The 21,261-nt window shown below is 43.3% G+C and overlaps 2 protein-coding genes across 3 annotated transcripts; both read right to left on the bottom strand.

Moving 5' to 3' along the window:
• Nucleotides 1–1,667: 1,667 nt before the first annotated feature.
• znf365 (zinc finger protein 365) lies at nucleotides 1,668–11,498 on the bottom strand. 2 transcript variants are annotated; one of them, XM_084948554.1, is made up of 6 exons: nucleotides 11,000–11,498; nucleotides 9,521–10,194; nucleotides 9,129–9,438; nucleotides 8,487–8,658; nucleotides 8,214–8,260; nucleotides 1,668–6,988 (listed from the first exon to the last, which is right to left on the bottom strand). In XM_084948554.1, exons 2-6 carry the CDS (start codon nucleotides 10,182–10,184, stop codon nucleotides 6,763–6,765), a joined length of 1,419 nt encoding a protein of 472 aa, XP_084804680.1. In that variant the 5' UTR covers nucleotides 10,185–10,194; nucleotides 11,000–11,498; the 3' UTR covers nucleotides 1,668–6,762. The 2 variants fall into 2 exon arrangements, with proteins under 2 accessions (XP_084804680.1, XP_084804679.1); XM_084948553.1 differs by having other exon boundaries at nucleotides 8,214–8,263; nucleotides 11,000–11,492.
• Nucleotides 11,499–11,928: 430 nt separating this feature from the next.
• Nucleotides 11,929–21,027, bottom strand: sult6b1 (sulfotransferase family, cytosolic, 6b, member 1). The gene is made up of 7 exons (XM_084948555.1): nucleotides 20,727–21,027; nucleotides 18,522–18,634; nucleotides 16,017–16,106; nucleotides 15,576–15,702; nucleotides 13,866–13,960; nucleotides 13,626–13,782; nucleotides 11,929–13,501 (listed from the first exon to the last, which is right to left on the bottom strand). The coding sequence occupies exons 1-7, from the start codon at nucleotides 20,920–20,922 to the stop codon at nucleotides 13,374–13,376; spliced, it is 906 nt and encodes a 301-aa protein (XP_084804681.1). The 5' UTR covers nucleotides 20,923–21,027; the 3' UTR covers nucleotides 11,929–13,373.
• Between the last annotated feature and the right edge of the window lie 234 nt (nucleotides 21,028–21,261).

Consider the following 21,261-nt stretch of genomic DNA (forward strand, 5'->3'; position numbering starts at 1 on the left):
ATGTGCAAAATTCCTGAAAAATGGTTCAAATTCCCAGATTCTCCTTAAATAATAAAGCAAAGGAAAAAGTCTTTTCTTTTCTATGAAAAATATTACTTTTTTTCAGATATTAAAAAAGAAGGAACTTTTTACAATCATTTAAATTTTTATCCATTACCTAAAAACTTTAATGAAAATATTGAAAGTATTTTACTACCACTTATTTTAAAATCTGTGCCCTCCCTTCCAGAGCCACGCAGTGGGCCGGGCTGGACTCTTAGCGGTCCAATTCTGGCCCTCAGGCCATAGGTTCAGAACCCCTGGGCTTGTTTTTAATGAAGGAATCTTGACTTATTCCTAACAAAACACCGTAAAGACATTAAACCTGTTTACAGACTTTACGCCACTCTCTCGTTTCATTTCTGTGACTCTGCTGCACGTATGAGTCGCCTGTTTCTAAGCAGTTTGTAATGAAGCGCCGGACTTTATGGTGTTTACAGGACCTGTAACGCAACGATGAGCAGGCGTGACAGAGCTTTAGAAACGTCTCACGTCATCTACTGCGAGGATAACAGCCTGAACATTCACAGAAGGCATTCTGGGAAATGCAAGAATAGCAACCAAAGAAGTAGTGGAGGTGCCACACCTGTATTTATGTGAGAAGAGTGACACCAAGTGGCCAGATACGAGTACTACCATAAAAACAGTTGGATAACTACAGGTCGGTTACTTTGGTTAACTCGAACAGAGACTTGGCAGAAGTTTTCCAACAGTCAGAAGACTTTCATGTTGGAAATGTTACATTCAAAAACACATAAATCTGCTTGTTTTCATCTTTTCCCACCGTTATCAGGCTTGCTTGAAATTTATTCTTAATGTGTGCATCTGGATGTTGGGGATCTGTAGGCCATGCTAGCTTTGCACTTACCTCTTCTTTTTGCAGGTACACCGTTATTAGGTCACACCTCATAATCTTTGAATGCAGGCGTTCCCAGTCCCATTGCCACAGGTGCACCAGGGTCCACAGCTGCAATAAGTCAGCTCAACAAATTTCTTCCCTGATATGCTGTAAGTGGTTCAGTTGCAAAGCTGAAGTACAGCAGCTCAGCCAGTAAGTGTCAGACTAGAGTTACAGAGTGAGGTCACCGATTGCTGAGGTGCGTAAAAGTGACCAACCCTGGCTGACTCAGTAACTCTACAGCTGCAGAACTCCTCCGGCTTTAACATCAGCACAAAATCTGTGTTTCAGGAGCTTCATGACACGAGTCGTCTTGGTTCCAGTGAAGGGAAATATTAATGGGTTAGTTTTGCAAGGAACTTTGGACAATTTAATGCTTCCAACATCTCTGCGACAGCATGGCTGTGACAAAGTGAGGCTCATACAGGCTTGTTTGGTGAGGAAGAACTTTACTGCACAGTGGGAGGTCATAAACCTGCAGGTGTACCACAAACAGCCAGCGGTTGGTAATGCACCCCTCGCTGCTTTTTTTTAATGTTCTAGAAATGTTGTTTCCTCGTATCGAGGGGCTCATTCATCATTATCACTTCTAATGTAGCAATAACTTCATTATGTCATTAATCACTCATTAAACTTGGACAGCATGAACATGAGGCATGAAACTGACCCCCTTTTTAAGACTTCTGTTGAATGATCTTTGATAAAAGAAAAACAGACAAAACAGCAGATCTCGTCTTGGCGTCATATTTGTTCTTTAATCTTCGATGGCTATCACACATACCGACCGACGGGATTCAACATAAAGTGTTCCAGACCTTCACAGTATTGCATTTTTGCACAGTGTTTTTTTTTTAAGTTTGTTTTTTTTTACAGAGTACAGAGTTCTTGAGTGAAGGCACAAACCTAGAGATTACTTCTGCAAATGAAATCCCTACGGACAAAAGTTGAGAAATCAAGAATATCAAACAGAACGCTGCTGCTAGAACAGTTTTACGCAAACAGAAAAGCTAACGTCACCTCTACCACCTTACTGCAAGAAAGGCAGAGAGTCATATTCAAACAAACAATACATCAGGTACAATACTTTTCTTTTCTTGCACACTTGAACCGCCTCTTGCACATCGATCACCCCAAACATTTCAAAACTCTTTCAAACCTGTGCATGAACCCTGCTGATTGTCCGTTATACATCCCTCTTCCCATCGAAAGACATCCAACAGTGCCAAGCGAAGCTCTCTTGGATGGTTTAGTGCAACTCTCCTTCAAATACCATTAAAATAGACCTCGCTCTGCTACAAAAGTACACATGGTAGTACAAGATAACAGTATTTTATAGGATTTTTTTGCTACATATGAAGCATGCTTTCACAGTAACACAATAGCTACATATGTAGTAGTAGTAGTGGTAGTAGTAGTAGGGCTGCTTCATGCATCTTCTTCCATTTTCCAAATACAAAACAGGAAGCAGTTCAGAGTCGAACCCAACGCCCGCACACTTCCAAGAGATCTGCTGTTGTCTGAATAAAAAAACCCAAAACTTAAAGCTGGTAAGTCATCCCTGACCGGCAGAGTAATTCCTCTTCCACACAGGAAGAGGAAGTCACCAGAAACCTCGAGAAACTTCATGAAATTCAGCAACTTGTAGGTGGAGGAACCACACGTGCACAGAGCCACTGAACGTTTACCAACGGGAGTGAAAAACCACTTATTGACTGTCACATGACCGTACAGCAGCAAATCATGAGCTACAAAGCCGTAATGTCTCCCAAGAATACCGTTATGTTTCATATCCAGAGACCTGCCAGACACCATGCAGCAAGCTTCTACCAGGATATGAACACATTACCAGATGGCAGACAGAGGATGACGTTGAACTGTTCGTGATGAGGGTCTCCGATGGCCAGAGACAAATGGCAACTTACGGCAGGAAAAAGATGCTAAAAAAATGAGGCAAACTTCAGCCGAGAGAACATCTGAGAAGATCCGTCCACAGCATGAGGTTAGTCATTAGTGTGGTGCTGGATGGTTTGGATTACTCCCCGATTCTAAGCTTAATGCCCATCAAGAGATGGGGTTTTTATGTCAACAACAGCAGTGCTCAGTGGTCGGTTTATCCAAACCTATCAGCATCAGGTTTCTCCAAGCGGCGAAATTCAAGAATACCATTTCAGGGACACGAATCCATTTTTTGACCACAGAACATTAATATCAAAGATATACTCTACATTACTACCAAACGTCTCACATCTCAGTTTGATTCCAATGAAAACACAAACATATAATTGGCTTTAAATATATTCTAGTAAATCTGAAATTCAAAAAGGGTGCCTGGAAGCTCAATTCTCGAAGATCTGACAAGGTCAATCGAAAGTCAAATTCACACCGACTAACTGGAAAGAAAAAGAATAATAGATAATACAGATTTCATGCTGTAGCGCCTCAGCAGCAGCAGGGTAATATGCTTCCATTATTACATATTTCCAAGACGAATTAGCATGACATAATTTAGGAAATACTGAAATGTTTCCAGAACCTGCACCCTGTTAGACATAAAATGATTTCTATTTGCAAGTCATACAAAAGTCCTGTCAAGTTATAGTACTGTAGGACCATCTCCACTTGATGACATGTAACAGCTCTGTATATAAAATATCAACACCATCAACAAAACCTAAACCGACGACAGCAAAGATACAGTTTACACCAAATACTGCCTTTTTTACATTTACATTCTAACATTAGATGAGTGCAGAAATGTAAACGGATCGAGGAATGATTCTGTTAAACAAGCCGTCGTGAGTCGTTAAGAATACTGCAAATGGACTGTACGCATTCACGGCACTGTTAAGTCACTTTGGATGAAAGCGCTGACGCGACGTCATTCGTGTGTGATTGGAGAATCTCCACCCGTTTAGACGTGAAGGAGCGCGAGCTAAAGCCCGAAACGTCGGGACTTGAAGCACGGCATCGCTTCACTGTGAGCTATAAATTAACTCATACATTCGTTAAGTGTGTGGCGTCCTCCAGACCTGGGCCAAAGCGCTCCTTCATGTACCTCGACAGCTATATTCAAAAAAGCAAGCCTAGCCTCTCCAAAAGCATCTGCACTTGTTGGGGACTATTTTCAACCGTCTCCACTAATGGGCGTCGGCTACGCCAACAAGCCTTCGGGTCTTTTTTCAGTTCAGATTGTCTGAAATGGGACAAACCGTCCAAAAAGTTGTGCTGTTTTGGTTTTTCTAAGTCCGCCACACCACTGATGAAATCCTGCTTTGGCAGCAGGTCGGTAAGTTTCTCACAGATGGATAGCATGACAGCTCCTTAGAAGTGAAGTTAAAACATCTTAGAAATGGGCGTCATCGTCTAGGACATGTGACATCATCTACAGACGTCGCAGTAATGACTCAAGAAACGATATCGAGGTCCCGCATTTTGCCCTGCCCTCGGTGTTATGATAAGAGACAGGCAACCGAGCAGCTACAGATCATTTTACTCCAACAAGTGTCCACACCCAAAGTCCAGTGGAGTGGAGTCGAGATGGTGGCGGCAGCGTGTCAGCACCACATCAAACCCACCGCTAAAATATCATCGCCCACTTCTGCAACATTTCGTCCTTATTTGAGTAGTGTAGAAGGAAGCGGTTTCCTCCATGTTTACTTATCACCTGTTGTCATCTTTCCTCTCTATGCATCAAAAGCAGATCGATCTTCGAAGGAAACTCCTCTCAGCTACATGCTGAACAGATTTGACCCGGGTCTGGCATCATCGAACTTGTGCCTGTGCTTTAAAAACCAAATCAGTGCTGACAAGGAGGCGTTACTGAAAATCAACTTAACTCAGAGTGTGTCCGAGGCTGGTGCCAAAAACCGCAGAAAGAAAAACGTTGTATGCTCAATCACAGTCCAAGCACAACCCAGTCGTGTGTGTGGGTCCTGTGTTACAGGAGCATCCTAATTGCTCAAACCACCTCAGCCGATTCCTCTTCGTACAAACTAAACTGGTGCTCATCAACAGCTTACTGCAATCAACCACATCACCCTCAGTCTTATTATCACTTTACTCGTGAATGGGATTCTGAGATATACATTTTCCCAGATACGTTCACTGAAGAATCACCTCATTATGCTGGTGAAGAGGGCTGTGTGCCTCTGTGATCCTGGGAACATCACTGTTTGAGAAAAAAAAAAAACCCTGCTAGAGTTTTCCAAGGCGAACAGGTCCCGGGTCTGTTTGGTTTTCTTTTCTGAGTAACCTCAATAAAAACTGACAACTAGAAGTGATAAACGTTGCCCAGAAGCTATCAAAGCCAAACCAGGGGTAATGGTGATGGGTGGAGCCCAAAAGAGCTGGAGTTGGGTATCACCTGAAATAGCCACGACTACAATGGCACTGAATTTGGTTCCATCAAGCAAAGAAAAAGCACTGTGGCTATGCAAACCCTTTACATACCAGGACCCTCGCTTGGAGAGGAATAGCCCAGACTATGAGCGGAAAGAGATTTAAACCAGACCTTTGAAGCAGCCTTGAAACATGGAACCAGTTGCGCACAGCCCAAAACAGTCACTGCTAGAAAGAATAGACAGTAGAGTTGGGTGCACCATGCAAAGGCAAGGACCCAGGATTTCTCTTGGAATAGTAAGAATTTAGCTCCTTGTACCTCCTTCTTCAGCAGAAAGCCAAAGTTTCACTCGTGATGGGTTGTTAAGATGTGATTGAACAATAACAGACTAAACAAATCTTAAACTATCGAGACGGTCCCGGGTGATGATTTGGCTTAGAAAGCACAGGCAGAGACACGATAACTTGACTGATCAGGAGTTTTTGAGCGAACCAGGCCAGGATGTGAAGTTCTGACCAGAGGAGAGGACGTGTCATCAGGCATCAAATTCAAATTCTGTGATCAGACGGGCATTAAATCATAAATCAACAGACGAATAGAAAGCACACCTTTGTACCTGAAGATAAAATGAACTATTATACTTAACAGACAGAATTCTGTTCTATGTTTCAATATCCAAGGTTTACCCAGTCATACATCCAAAGGAAAAAGAACCAAGTGTAACAGTTTACACTTCCACTCCAGTTTAATAATCTATGGAAAAGTACCAAAATTACAGCAATCAATTAAAAGTGGAATGTGTCTGATGCAAAGAGCTCATGGAGTCATATTTGTTATTGCTTTATGTTGTAAACCCTGTTCGGAGGAAGCAGCCATGATAATCTGTTATCATCTTCAGAATTATTTTATCCAATAGATTTTATGTAAAAGCTGGATGTACTGGGTCAAAAACCAAGTAAGCAGAACCTTTAATGGTGGCATAGCCTTCTTCTTGTCATCAGACTCCGCCCCCTGCTGGCCATTAGAAAGAATGCAGGTTTAAGGCACTTCCACACTGGCACCACTTCTCAGACCTGGAAGCTACGTCCATCTTTTATATATAGTTTTCCCTCCATTATTATTAGAGACCACGGGTCATTTATGGAGTTTTCAGGAGGAGAAGCACTAAAGTATAAATAATTAAATATTTTTAAATAATCTACCAGATACAAAAAAATCCTTTTTAAAATCATTTTAGAAAATTTGGTCTAAATTTGCAATGACAAAAATATTCATGCCAAACTTATTACTGTTTAGTATTTGAATACTTAACTTTTGGACTCCTGGGAGTCAGACTAACAAATCCAGCTTTAAGATGAGAAGTGGTGTAAAAGAAGTCTGATGTTGATGGGAGCTACTTTTCCATAGGTTAACGTACTGGAATGAAGTCACTGTGTGATAAAGTCTTGCCCCCTGACACCCCTCCCTCTGGTCTTTCTCTGCTGGTCTAGTCCTCGTACCCAGCGGACCGGCGCCGCTGATGGTTCCAGATGTCGTCTCTGTGTTCAGGCCGGCAGAACAGCCGGGATGACTGAGCTAGGCGCTCCCGGTGTTCCCGCTCCCGATCTCTGTCTCCGCCTGGTTTGGAGGACGGAGGACGTCCGCCGAACTGGGACGAGGACTGAGTTCTGCTGTCAGCGAGACCAGACGAGGACAGTTGACCTCCTGCTGACCTGGAGACAAAATTCAGACATGAACAAACAAGAGAAGCAAGCTGTCATTTTAACTTCATATGATGGAAACATTCACGCCTCAAATACAATTTTACACAGTAGGAGCGGGTAGCCAGTCACACTAATGATAAACCGGAACTGTCCCTGGTTGGTGTCCAGCCTGGAGACCATCAGCACCTCAAATGCTGCCTTTTCACCTGCATCACTGATGATCTCTTTAAGCTCAACAAATCCTTATGAGTTTGACACGAAACAAGAAAGAAAAATGCACCAAACATCCTTTTATGTTCAGCAACTTTACATCGAAGACACAAGAGTAACCCGATCAGGTAAGACATGAAAACTTTCAAAAATGACAAACTTCCATCTAACTGCAAAAACAGACAGAACCTGCTGTGCAACATTAGTCGGTTTTTACGGACACGCTGGACCGAACAGCTGGTCTCACACGACGAATAAAGTTCAACAAGAACCTTTGAAGATAAACAGCATCTGACCTGAGCGCACACAGAGAGAGTGTGGTAATCCCTCTGCAGTCACTGAGCGAAAGCACAAAGCATCCCATGTCGAGCCATGAATTAAACATGAGAACACCACAGAGAAACCCGACAGATGACACGAGAAAGCTCCTGGATGATTTACCACCAACTCCGTCACCTTTTGACTTTGATTTAGACCAACAGCAGCAGATTACCTGCTCTGTTAGAGGCCAGTTCCTGCTGAGCAACAAACCTTTTTACACCTACACCCCATCGGTTATTGACGACTTTCCTCCCTCTCAGCTCAAATTCAAATGATTTGCAATAAAAAGCCAAGAGGAAAAGGAAACAGCTGCTGTAATGCTGCACTTTCAGAGGAACACATATGAATTCAAATCGACTTTATTTATATAGCACAAATTCACAACAACAGTCACCTGAGGGCACTTTATGATGTAATTATACAGAGAAAACCGCAACAATCAGACAAACCTGTATGAGAAAACACTTGGTGACAGTGGGAAGGAAAAACTCTTTTTTAACAGGAAGAAACCTCCTCTAGAACCAGGCTCAGAGAAGGGCGGCCAGAGTTTAATAAGATTTTAAATCCTACATTTTTTAGCAGTATTTAATAATATAAGTATAAGGTTCAACCAGTTTGTGTCCAGTTAACACTTTAATATTTCTCCTTGATTTCAGTCTGAAAATTTGCTAATACCGTTTATTTAAAGTAATGATGGACTCACCTGCTCTTAGTTATTCTGTGAGGGCCGTTATCAGTTTTCTGCTGGTGCTGCTGAGGTCATAAAAATCACAAGAATCAGGCCTTCATCAGAGCAATAACCCACCACAGTAAAACATCATATAACTGGAAAAGTCAGGATTAATTCAGTCTGTCAGTGTAAAAGTTATTTAAAAGCAGCTGAAAAAACAAACATAAAATGACATAAAGAAACACAAAGACTTACAAAACAACTAGAATAAATAAATGAATGAATAAAAACAACCAAAGACAGTACCTTGTAGTGGTTGCACTGTGGCGGACTACCGTTGACCTGGTAATACTCCACCAGCCTCTCGGCCAGAGCGATACGTCTCAGCAGATTCTCGATGAAGTGCTGGATTCGAACTTTGCCGCACGTCTCCTGGCGAACCGCCGCCTCCAGAAACTTCTGGATGGTTAACACTTCCCTGCAAAGCAAAAATCACCCAATTCATAACTTAAATATACCATTCACCCCCAGCTATGCAAGAGAGGCAGAAAGGAAATAACGGGCTGCACCTTCAGATCCTGTCCATGAATATCATAAGCAGGATCAGAGACAAGGAGCAACCCTGGAGTCCAGCACCATCCACCTGGCACATCCTCCACACCAGCGGTCCCCAACCTTTTTTGCGCCATGGACCATTTTATGGTCGACAATATTTTAACGGACCGGCGTTTAAGGTGTCGCGCATAAATACAACAAAATAAAACCAGTACTGGTACCAAAAAAAAGGAAGATTTATTCTTAACAAACAAAAAAAATAAATCCCTGAAAACATAAATTTCACACCCGAACCTCAACTCTCGCGGCCCAGTACCAAACGACTCTGGTCCGCGGCCCGGGGGTTGGGGACCGCTGCTCCAGACCACATCAGTGACATCCTGCCCGCCTCACCTCTCTCGCCGCTCCAGCTCATTCTCTGAGGCGTTGAGCTGCTCCCTCAACGCGGCAATCACCATCACAGCCACATCCACCTGTCGGCTAAGCGACCTCTCCTTGTCTGCAACTTCCTGCCTCTCCTGGGCCAGATGCTGTGAGTGAGCACGCTCACACAGGAGCTCCGTGTCGGTATGAGCCAGCTCGGTGCTCACCCTGGCCAGCCGGCGCTGCATGGTGCTATCGGCCGCCCTCAGAATGCTGGCCAGCCGCTGCCGCACTGCAGCAGAGGCTGCTGCCGTCTCCAAACCGCAGTAGGAGTTATGCTCTGGTAGGTGCAAACAAGACGAGACGTTACTGCAAAAAACGGATGTATTCTGATACTGCAACACTCTGCTCCAGAAACCCACCAGTCAGGTCCAGATCCAGGTCCAGATCTGGGTCCGGTGGAGGGCCAAGTGGAGCCGGAGGCGGGAACAGTATGTGATGGTGGTTGATGTGGTGATGGTCTGACTTTTTTGAGGAAGTTTTCAAATCCTCCTCATTTCTGCTTCCACTTCTCTCTTCACCCTCATCATCCTCCTCCTCGTCTTCTTCCACATCTTCGTCTTCTGTCCCCACATCAATTTCCTCGTCCTCCTCCTCGTCCTCCTCCGCCTGCGTCCCTACCCCAACGCTCTGGGTGCGCCTCCTCGCAGACCCATATGAGTGGAGGTATCCGCTGTCTCTGCTGTCGCTGAGAGAGCGGACATGAGGTGGCCTCCCTGTACTTTGCTGCCCCCTACGCGTCGGGAGGCTCATGTCGTGCCACGGGATAGCTGCCGTCAGCGGGTCGGGGAGCTTCCCGGTAATGCTGAACCCTCCAGTGACCATGTCTGGTGACCGATACGAGTGGCGGTACTCGAGGTGAGCGCGGAGGGAAGCCAAACTGTGGAAACGCTCTTGCTCGCCACAGCGGGGACAGCGGAAGGGGAGGTCACAGGGAGTGACAGTGTCCACAATCGCACCGCAGGCCTGGCCGTTCCTCTCTAAAAGGAAGGATCCAGAACCTCGGGAACACAACTTCTGCTGCATCACTTTACACCTGAGAAGTACAGAAGGGATTAGTGCAGAAAGACTGAAGACCCTAATTTACTGACTACAAAAGCTGCATTACCTCAAACACCCACTCCATAGACTCCCAGGTTAGAATGTCCAACTTTACAGCAGACACAAACTTGGTAACCTTTAGGGTGTCTAGAGATAACCCTGCCTGACCTCATCTGTCCATCACCACTGCAAACAACAAGGGGCTCAGATCAGACCCCTGATGTAAACCCACCTGTCAGCCCTTCACACACCCCACCTCATACATATCCTGCACCTTCACATACTTGACAGTCTATCATATGGTTTCTGTAGATCCACAAAGACACAGTGCAACATCACATCCTCGTTTCAATTCATTTATTTAATTTATTTAAATGTACATTGCATTTCTTTTTTACAATAAAAAGACACAAAAGATTATTATGGGCGATGAAAGCCTCATTTTACACAGCTTATTTGTTTTGTTTTGGGGGTTTTAAACACATATACATAGTCATGTACACCTGGGCTAATGTTAAGTTTCTGTTACCTTGGATGATTATTGTGTTTATAGTTAATATAGACCGAAAATATGTGATTTTAAGTGAGCTCGGACCGGCTGAGCACAAACGGAGAGGACTCCCCCCTCGGTTCCCCCTCAGTCCGTTTGATCCCGAGTCTGAACAACAGGTACCTGTCGTTATCACACAGCTGCACCGTTAGCTTTACCTGGCTGCAGCTGCTAGCCTAGCCTAGCCAAGCGGGTTAGCAGAGACCGAAACAATCGCTGAATCACGGCGGAAGGATTTAAACTCTCTTACCGCGCGCAGCTTTAACGGCTGCCTTCAGATGACACTCCCAGATGACCCGTTACTGTCTGAAGGAGTCCGCTCGCAGCCCGACGCAAACAGCAGCCTGCATGATGTCATTCATTCAGGACACATAGGACCAGACAGCAAGCTAGCAGCGCCGCTGACCAGCCACATCCGGGAAAACGTTTCAAAATAAGATCGAATGCGTCACTTCCGCCCAGGGTGCGGGCGAAACTGTTGGTTTTGTTCATTTATTCATATTCAAGGTTTTTATTCTTTCTTTCTTTTTTCGTTTTAAACGTATTTATTAGGATTTTTCCTCTTTTTTACTTTTACTGCTGTCATATGACTGCTCAGGTAAAACCCGAAAGCTGGGATGGGGATGCATCACCACCAACGATGAGACTGACATGCAGGACTCTGAAAACTAGTGCAGTAATCGGTGCATGAACAACTGAGGAACTTTTTCCAGCAAGTTGTAAGACTGTTGAACTCTGGCACTGCTCTGGAGCCTCTGAAATGTTCACTCTCTGCCTGAACATTTTCTTGTTTATAATAACAATAATAATAATAATAATAATAACAACAATAATAATAATAATAAAAGATTTTCTTATGTATACTAAATAAGACTGTAAATGTGTTTTCTGTTGTGTTGCTTTTGTATCTTCACTCTTTTTGGTTTTCAGGTCTCGCTGGACTTGGGTGCAAATGTTCGTTTCATGTGAATTCATGTGTAAGAATGACCAAAAAAAAGCCTTGAATCTGTCTTATTTAAAATGTTACTTATTTTTACTTTTTGTTATGTTTTATTTGTACCACTTTGAGCAATCTTTTATTTTTACAAAAATAGCTTTTTATTATTTTATAACATTTTTTATGAAGCTATTTTATTAGCTTAGTTTTGGCTACTGTAACACAATAACTTAACTTCTGGGGATAGATATCATTTTTATTTCTTTTTAGATACTTTATTTATCTCAAAAGTGGAAAATTCCTTTGTAACAGCAATTACTTTCAACACAACATTAAACAAACAGCTTAAAGGTACAGTGTGTAGAATTTTTCACCACTAGATGTCAGTAGATTGCAGGTTGCAATCAGCTGAATTCTGTTTTCTTACTTCTCCCAATTTAAGTGTATTATTCCAGCTATGGTGGCTGTTATAGGACAAACAGGTTTTTGTCAGCCATAGATAAAAAACATTACCATCAGATTTTATCCCTTAACAGCCACAGCTGGCTGGTATATTTCTACTACAGTTTGTTTAAGAAATACTTTTCATACAAATTACATTTGAACATATTTGAATAATATCATCACTTAGCAAAAGATCAGGAAATACAAAGATGAACAGTTTGTTGGATAATTTAATTACACACTGTTCCATGGACATTTATGGATACAGTATGCTTTTTTTAAAAAAAGACAAAATAGCCAGAAAAAGTACTGACTGTACCTTAAATTAAGATTGAAAAACTAAACTTTTGAGATTTAAGATTAAAGTCAAAACCAGACCGAGTCAAGACAAAAGAGATCTATTGTTTATTGCAATGATATCTTCCAGCGATGTGCTGTTTGTAGTAATGCACATGTAACTCAAAATGTGACTGTTTTACAGTATTGTTTGATTGCCACAGAATCAGCCACAGGAGTGTTTCCTGAACTGCACCATCATGGTTCCAGGTAGCTGCCGGTCGAACGAGTGTGCTCATTTGGTTTGAATCCATCAGGACTGCACCAAACATCTCTCACTTTATCTACTTTATGTGATTTAAAGGAAACAAAAAGCGGTTTTAGTTTGAGTTAGTTTTCCTTATTTCCTGGTCTAATGATGGATGTTCATATTAAACTTGACCAGAGTTTTAAATAATGAGATACAATAATCCCTGTCAGTCAAAAGCTCCGGTTGCAGACTGCTATAAACACTCAGTTTGTCACAGTTTTTTCTACTCTTGGATCTGTATCATGTCAAAAAGAGGTCATCTGAGGCACAGGAGCCCCACCCCCATCTGATGCTCAAATTGAGAAGTGGGTGGTGCATATATAGCTTGAGTACTGGTGCTGTGAATAATGCAAAGTTACTCCAGTCCAAGGATAGAAATATGGAGCTGGAAATGAGCAGAATAGGTTCTAATCACAACACAATCAGACTTCGGTTGAAACTACATTTGCATATCGGAGTTAAAATGCTTGAATCATGAGATCGGTTTTCCCTCTTTCTATCCCTTTTTTTCTGCTTGTTTTACTTGAGATTTTAACAGTGGGTCTTTGGGCTGTGAACTGAGCCTCATCCACTGATTTAAGTTTAACAATATTAAAGGTAAACCCACATAAAGATGCCTTTTCCAAAAGCTCTCGTGTGTCTTCCTTTGTCTTCCTCCTACTGACAGTGTGCTTGATAGTTAAGTTTGGCTCCTATCTTTGTTCCTGCCAGACGTTTGTTGAAGACCTCGTCCATCTCTCGGCTCTGCTCTGGTGTGAAATGGTTCTTCCAGTCTCCAACCTCACCTTTGCAGGGACACAAACATCACAAAGTGAAACAACTGCATTTGGATTCCACCTGAGGATTGATAAGATGTTAGCTAAGTATCACAGTATGCATTTCTCGTTTTCTAGGCTACTTTCTGGGCACCTTTCCTGAAGAAGACATTCCCCATATTGCCGTGGGAGCTGCTGGAGCTTTCCTTCATGGCTTTGAAGGTGCTCGCATCTGCGATCTGCTGCACCTGAGCCTCTGTCAGGCTGAAGCCGTAGAAGCTGGAGACCCTACGGATGTTCTCGCTCAGGTCCTACGGGAAACAGAAGAATCATTACCGCACATTACCACAAACCCCTGCGGTGTCTAACTGTTCTATGTCAAATGCAGCTTTACCTGTTTCATCTCTTCATATGTAACGACCATGACATTGGGGTCGTCCATCTTCTTCTCCCAGCCTAAGGCGTGGTCAAAGTATGACCCCCAGGCAACTACACACAAACAATGACAAAAAATGAATGAATCACAAAGTAAGAAAGATGTCCAGGTCAGAAGATGGCCCCCAAAATCGAAGCCACTCTTTCCCATGCTTAGTTAGAAATGCTTCTGTAATTCTAGTCTTCAAATTTAAAATCAAATTTTATAGAATTTTTAATCTGAATAAATTATATATATCATATCAGAATATCTCAATTTGAGACGTGTAATTTCCAGGTCTAGGTTCGAATGAATTAATCAAAAACGATTTGAATTTATGAAGTCATTTTTTCACAAAAACATATTGTCAGGGTTCTTCCCAGTATTGACGATGGCTTGATTTCCAAATCAATAATCTCATTCATTCTAATGCTTCAGAAACAGTTTTTTTTTCAGAAGCTCTGAAGTAATTTTTAGGACCTAAAGGTAACCAAATTATTGCTTAACCCATTCTTAACGCCTAAATTTGACCAAGATATTTTTAGCATCCAAAGCTAAACTAAATAGTTTTTATGTCTGTGAAGGTTCTCCGTCATCGTAGTCTGAGGAGCTCGGAAAGAAAAGCGTCATCCAAGAAGCTTCTTCTGTTATAAAAGCAACTGGTGGAGAGTCCCAGATTTTAAGGCCTATGGGAGTGTCCCCATGAGGGTCATGGTGCTCAGTCGCCCACTCACATCCTGGGCCATCTGACCTCAGGAAATCACACGACAGGGTGGGGCCAGGTTTCACAATGAGCTCACCCTTGGCTGATTGTGACCCACACCCGTTTTCACACCTTGGCTCATGTGGTTAGGTAGAGGATCAGTAGGGGGTCCATTTGTCCCTCTTTGGGGGGAAACTCCCACTGGGTTTAAATCTGGGACTCTCCACCATTTGACCCAAGAACTGAAGAAGCTTCTTGGATGAGAGGTGAAACGCCTTCAAGCAACTTAAAGAAGTCCAGACGCTTTTCTTTCCAAGCTCCTTTGACTAAATCGTTTTTCGCACCTAAAGCTGAGTAATTTTAGCACCTTTATAGCAAACCAAGTACTGTCAAGTGATAAACCTGATGGAATAATCTCTGGTGTCTCAAGCTAACCAAGGCCTTTTTTTAATACACTCTTGGCAGTAACTTCTGTGCCACTCATTGATAGTTTTCTTTACAGTCAGAAGAATTTATTTTAAATAATTTTTGCTCTTTTTAAATCCAATTTCAGAATCACAGAAACTCACAGTCTTGGACCGAGTATTTCTTCTGTACTTTTTCTCTTTTAATAGACATTATAAATCTCTTACTTACAGGTTATGGTATCTGTGTTTATTATACTCTGACAAGCATCTCTCTGTGCTCAGTACAGGCCTGATAAGCATCTAAACGAACTGTTTTATTGCTGTGCTGGCATAGCAAACTCACTAAGTGGGGCAACAGCAGCTCTTTGCCCCACTTAGACCAATCCAACATTTCCACCGTGACCCTGCTGAGTCAGCACTATGTGCTGTTTGTGAGGCCACAAGTGCAGCAAAGCTCAGGATTATGAAGCCAAATCAAAGAGTGAAACAAAAGCTGGTATTTTTATGGACAAGGTTTGGACCACAGTGTGTCCAGCGTTCCTCACATTACTAAGTATTATGCTCGGTTTGCTTGCTCACCTTCTCCACTCATGAACTGGGAGTAAAAGGTGTCCCAGGACTTTGTGGATGGGAACGCTGGGTTGTTGTTGGAGAAATGATAGAAGGAGACCATTGTGTCTTTCGGGTTTCTGAAGACCACCAGAATCTGTGCAAGAAAAAACACACAAATTAGATTTTATTGACCTGGAGAGAGGAGAGAAAGGATACAAGAACAGAAAGACAGGAACAACAGTTACAACTACTCTGAACATTGGCCACATTTTTCCTCAAAGCAGGGTCCATGCGTCGGTCTGTTCTTTTTCTTACAGAGTTTCCACTGTCATCAACCAAGCATCTAAATCCTGGTGTTACATTTGGAAAAGCTGCAGTTCGTTGTGGGAATGAGAGCTTGATTTTTACACAGATGCTTGTGGCAGCAGTATGCAGCTGAACGTCTCCTGCAGAGCTCGTGAAACTCACCTTACTCTTCTTTTCGTAGAAGGAAGCAGGAATGTTGTCGGGGTGAAGGTGAGCCCCCAGGAATCTTGGAGAAGGAGCTTCTTCCACTTTCTGAGGGTGGACACAACATACCATATTTACCCAACATTTTGTGACATGCACTTTCCTAGAGTCTTGTTGTGGTGAAAGCAGGGAAGGCGTTGCTTGTGCAAACACTTTGGCCCAGGGTGTGGCTTTTCAGGAACCCAGTATACCAAAGGACCGGCACCTGTCTGCAGCTTCACATTCTCTGGGTCGATTCAGTCTGCTTAAAGCAAATTTGCAGAATTTCCAGACTTTGCTTTTAAGGATTTTGTTTCCTGTGCTGTAATTTGTCAGGGTTGTAATGCTACAGGGTTCGACTCACGATGAATTACTGTCTGCACGTTTCTGACTGAACAGCTGCAACATGCCCAGATGTGCCTGCTCACATCTGCTCCTCAGTGAGCCAATCAGCTGCTTTTCCCAGAGTCAAACCACAAAAATGCTGAACTCTGTTGACTTTGTTGACTGCTATAATCTTATGTGCAGCACTTTGTGATACTGTCTTGAAAGGTGCTACATAAATACAAATTTTATTTATTTTTTAAGTATCTTTGATTTATTTCCAGCTAAACCGAATTTAAGTTTTGGAAAATTATGAGGAAAATGCTGTCAATCCAAACAGGAACAAACACAAAGCAGCTGCTTCACATGATTACGTCACACCTGGAAGTGATTTCAGCTGCAGTCAAGCTGTAAACACAAACGTTTAAACGTAGTTTCAGGATTTATTCTTTTAAAATATTCACTACACAAACTGTTTGATTACAGTTAAGTTGGCGTGCTTGAATCCAACCTTTCACTTAATATGACTTCATACAAATATATTAGTTCTTCTACTTTAGGCAGGCACGTGTGATCTAACTGTACTTTTTAACTTGCAGTTATTAAACACAGGTTTTACTGGTTTTTCTTCCTCAGGCGACTCTGGGATCAAATCAGTGCTGTCAAAAGAAACTGGGGAAAAGGCCTCCATACTCTAAACATGAACTGTGTACGAATCAGCCTATTAAATGACTTCCACATGGGAACAGACAAACCAACTTCCTGAAGAAAGCAAAGACTGAAAAGATATTTTGCTCTGTTTTTACATAGATATGATCTTCATCTCAGGGTCTGATTTAAACCTTTTATCTCATAAAATGTTGAAGCAGCTCACAGACGTTCAGTGACTGAACGCTGAGGAGAAGCCTGACAGGAATCCAGATCAGGGACCTCGTCAGTACTGTGCTGTAAAATAACATCCACACATCCAATGTGTGCTCCGGGGTTCCAGTACAACGAGACCTTTATTTGATGTGTTTTGGTTTAAAATTGTAACGATGAGGCCAAAACTGTAGAAAACGGACAGCCTTCTCCCGGTCACATAGAACTGAGAGAGTCCGAATAATTGCTAATTACTTTATGTTTAGATTTTTTTAATTGTTAAATTGAATGAACAAGGCTCGGCCAGTAGCAGCAGCTGATGAAATATTGTCTTATTTTAGTGCATATTTTACAAACATCAGTGTTCAGACTGTTAAATTAGTAATCTGGGTTAGGGTTTTAGCCCACAGTCGGCCCAGTACGATATAAATGCAGATTATTCTGAAGCGTCTGAAGCGAATCATGCAAAGCCACTGTAGTGGAGCCTAACAGTAAAAATGAGCTCACATTAAAGAAGAATGCACGAGGGGAAAATGCATTTCTGTGGTTTCTGGGTTTGAATGACATCTTTATTTTCATCAGAAGGTAACGGGTATAAACTGTACTGAGAGACACGAACGCTGCAGACAGTGAATGTGCCTCCCCTGGAGCAAAGCCTTCCAGTTTCTTAAACCATGCCTGTTTATCGTATAGCTAAAAGCAGCACGCACACAAGTGCTTCAGACGTGTCGCCGCGCCCGCTCTGTTAGATGGTATCTGCTGTCTGCACAGGAGCAGGTGTGTCACGCAAACACAGAGACGCTCTGCACGGCTCAACCTTTCACCTGTACAGCACACCTGCAGACAGGAGGCCGGCTTCTAACAATAACTGTAATAATAATGACTGATATTTAGTGTCTCATATACATTATATAACCCCCCCCACACACACACACACACACCGACAGACATGCACTGTCACAGTGGACGTATCCAAAGCTCTGCAGATCTTTCCTGCAGCTGGTCTCTGCATTCAGTTTTGGATTTAATGAATGAAAAGCTGCCCTGCTGGTCTGAGATCAGCTCACTGACTTGCCTACACGTATGTACTTGGCACTGTGTGCTCCGCTGCCTCAGCACACATTAGTGCTGCACATACATATATGTCACTCCACACCCACAGGGGTCATTAATCACACAGGTTCTCTGGGAGCTATGTTGAGCTCCTTTAATTCACACACACACACACACACACACACACACACACACACACACACACACACACACACACACACACACACACACACACACACACACAACCTTTAAATTTTCTGGTCCATGAAACTCGATCAGCGGCGGGAGTTTGCTTTCCGACTTCACGCCTGTAGCCGCTGTGATGATCTTCTTTATCACCCCGACCATCCAGTTGAAACCTGCACACACACACACACACACACGTGCGGTTGTGCTATCATTGCAGAGATTACACAGATATAAGGCCTATAACCCTTTCGTGAACCTTGGGGGAAAGGTGGAGCTCTCTTTGGTCGTTTCTGTGCAGATCTGTTTGCTTATATTTGCACAGCGTGACGCTGGCTTTGGTGGAGCATTAGCCAATGAGCCGCACGCTCACTGGCTAATGCCTTGTCAATCATCAGCTGTTAGTCAATGAGAATATATTGGATAATCCTTTCTGACACTTCAATGACCAAAAATGTACATTTTACTAACTGAGCTAAAACCTTTTATTCAATATGACCTGAAATAAGCAGCCAAGAGCATGAAGTCATCAGGAGAGTGTTTTTAAGAGGTCCCAGCAGAGGGCAGACTCAGCTATCACCCACTGACGGCTGTAGGAGTGTTTAGCTTATTTTAGAGTTTAGAAATGTGTTATTATAGAATGTAGAACTATTGTAGAGACACTGCCCTGAAAGTAATAAAGGCTTGACTGTGTCGTGAACTTAGGAGTAGATTGTAGGAGACCCCTCCCCAGCTGAACTGTGAAAGTAAAACAGAGAGGAAATTACCTAGAGGATGTTTGGGTGGGGGTCTCAACATTTGTAACTGGATAACTGTGGTCTGGAAGGGAGATGGGTTTTATGATCTAGGGAGTCACCTACACCCACAGTGTTTTAACTGTCACGCACACACATCCACACACACACTCACTCATGTGCGCTCACATAGGCATTCATGTGCTCGTGCACATAGACACAGACACAGTTTGCAGCACACCGTGGGGGTTTTATGATAGGGTCGCCCCTACAAAACTGTGTTTCACAGACAAAGGAGTGAAGATTTTCAGAGGGACACACCGGCCTCGTCTTCCCTTCTAGAAGTGCATGCTTAAATAAAGATGAATAAAGGTTTTGTGAAATGACTACTGAGTTCCGGTGCCGTCTCTGGAAGTTTCGACGAATAAAAGAACAGGGGTAAAACTGATTTCGTAACAGTTTTGGTGCCGAAACCCCGGGATTCGCTCGAGGCCCAGAGAGGATGAATTGGCAGAGCTGAGATCGTGAAACGAGGCGAACAGAGAGCTAGCTCACATGATTAAAAGGTAAGCACGACCTGTTTATTTTCGAACCGTGCATATTGTTTAAAGCCTAAATTATCTGTTCGCTAAGTTGAACGTATCGCAGTGTAAATTCACTCAGTAGAAAAAAGGCGGCTAGCGTCCGTCTCAGTGCGTTAAAGCAAGAGACTTTTTTAAGAACTCCAAGTTGATGTTTAGCGCCCCGTAAGAAAATCTCAGTGTGTTAAAGCAGGAGACTTTTGTTACGGATTAATAGAATCGGTGTTTCATCCGTCTTAGTTATTAGGAAAAAAGTGGCGGTGCTGTGCTCGTCCTCGTGCGTTAAAGCAGGAAACTTGTGTTACTATTAGTTAGAAAGCGGGGCTGAAAGGCCTCGTCGCCGGCTGAGGGCCGTGTGCGCTCCGAGTTTGGCAACTCCACCCTTGGTCGGACGCGTCCTTGGGATTTGCCGGGGTGGTGACCTGGGCACCGGGGGCGCCTTAAATAACTAAAGCTAGGTGTTGGATCCTAGTCACGGTTGATAACCTGCATGAGAGTGGGGGCAAGTTGCTTTGTTAGTGAGAGAACGACTGCTTGGCTCGTCCCACTGACTGCAGTGTGTGTAGACGGTGTAGTGTGTGTGAAAGCGCCGTTAGAGTCGGCGTCTCGTCTGAAGTACCTCCTGTCTGTCTTTGTTTTACAGCTGGTTTCCCTGTTGGATTTGTTTGCCTGCTCTGATTAATATCCGGCGTGTTGAACCTTTTCCTCGCGTTTTAAATCATCTCTGAGTAGTCGGCTCATGATTGATTGCAGATTGTCGTGCACTCTTGAGTGAGTCTGGCTGCTGCAGAGTGAAGAGTTCAGGGATTGCACCTAGAAAGCTTATAGGTCAGAGGTCACACCGTCTGATGGAGTTTAAACACGACTAAAAACATGTTGGTGTTTTTAAATGAAAGGCTCTCATCTTCAGCTCATTAACAGATCTTTTTGACTCGATCAGCATTACTCACCACATTTGGGGTAAGCCACCAGCATGATGTCGTCCTCTCTGGCCTGCATCTTCTCCAGACACTTTAAATGCTCCTCGGGAGACAGGATGGTCAAGTACAGCACACCATTGTATCTGTACACCTTCTCCTCGTCGCTCATCTCCTTCGCCTTCAGTATCTTGGCCTGCAGCGGGCCCATCGGTCCCTCGCCGCTCATCCTGACTTACGCACGGAGCAGAGACTCAAAGAGGAAGGAAACTCGGGAGAAGCTGCAGACGCTGCTGGAGCTGAAAGTGAGAAAGCAGAACTGAGACACAGAGGAAAAAGGGTGTGTGTGTAAAGTAGGAACCACAGGAGGAGGAGGAGGAGGAGGCATCAAGCACCTCCCCCTCCACACACACACACACACATGCAAATATGCAGAAAACCCTGGATTCATGGAGGCGTGGCTGAAGGCTGAATGGAGATCTCTGGACAAGGTTCACCATATGGAGGTGCCAGACTGACTCACACACGCACACACACATGCACGCACACACACACACACACACACAAA

This window comes from Perissodus microlepis, chromosome 13 (assembly GCF_051167445.1).
Source record: "Perissodus microlepis isolate ML-2025 ecotype Zambia chromosome 13, ASM5116744v1, whole genome shotgun sequence".
NCBI classification, from domain to species: Eukaryota; Metazoa; Chordata; class Actinopteri; order Cichliformes; family Cichlidae; genus Perissodus; species Perissodus microlepis.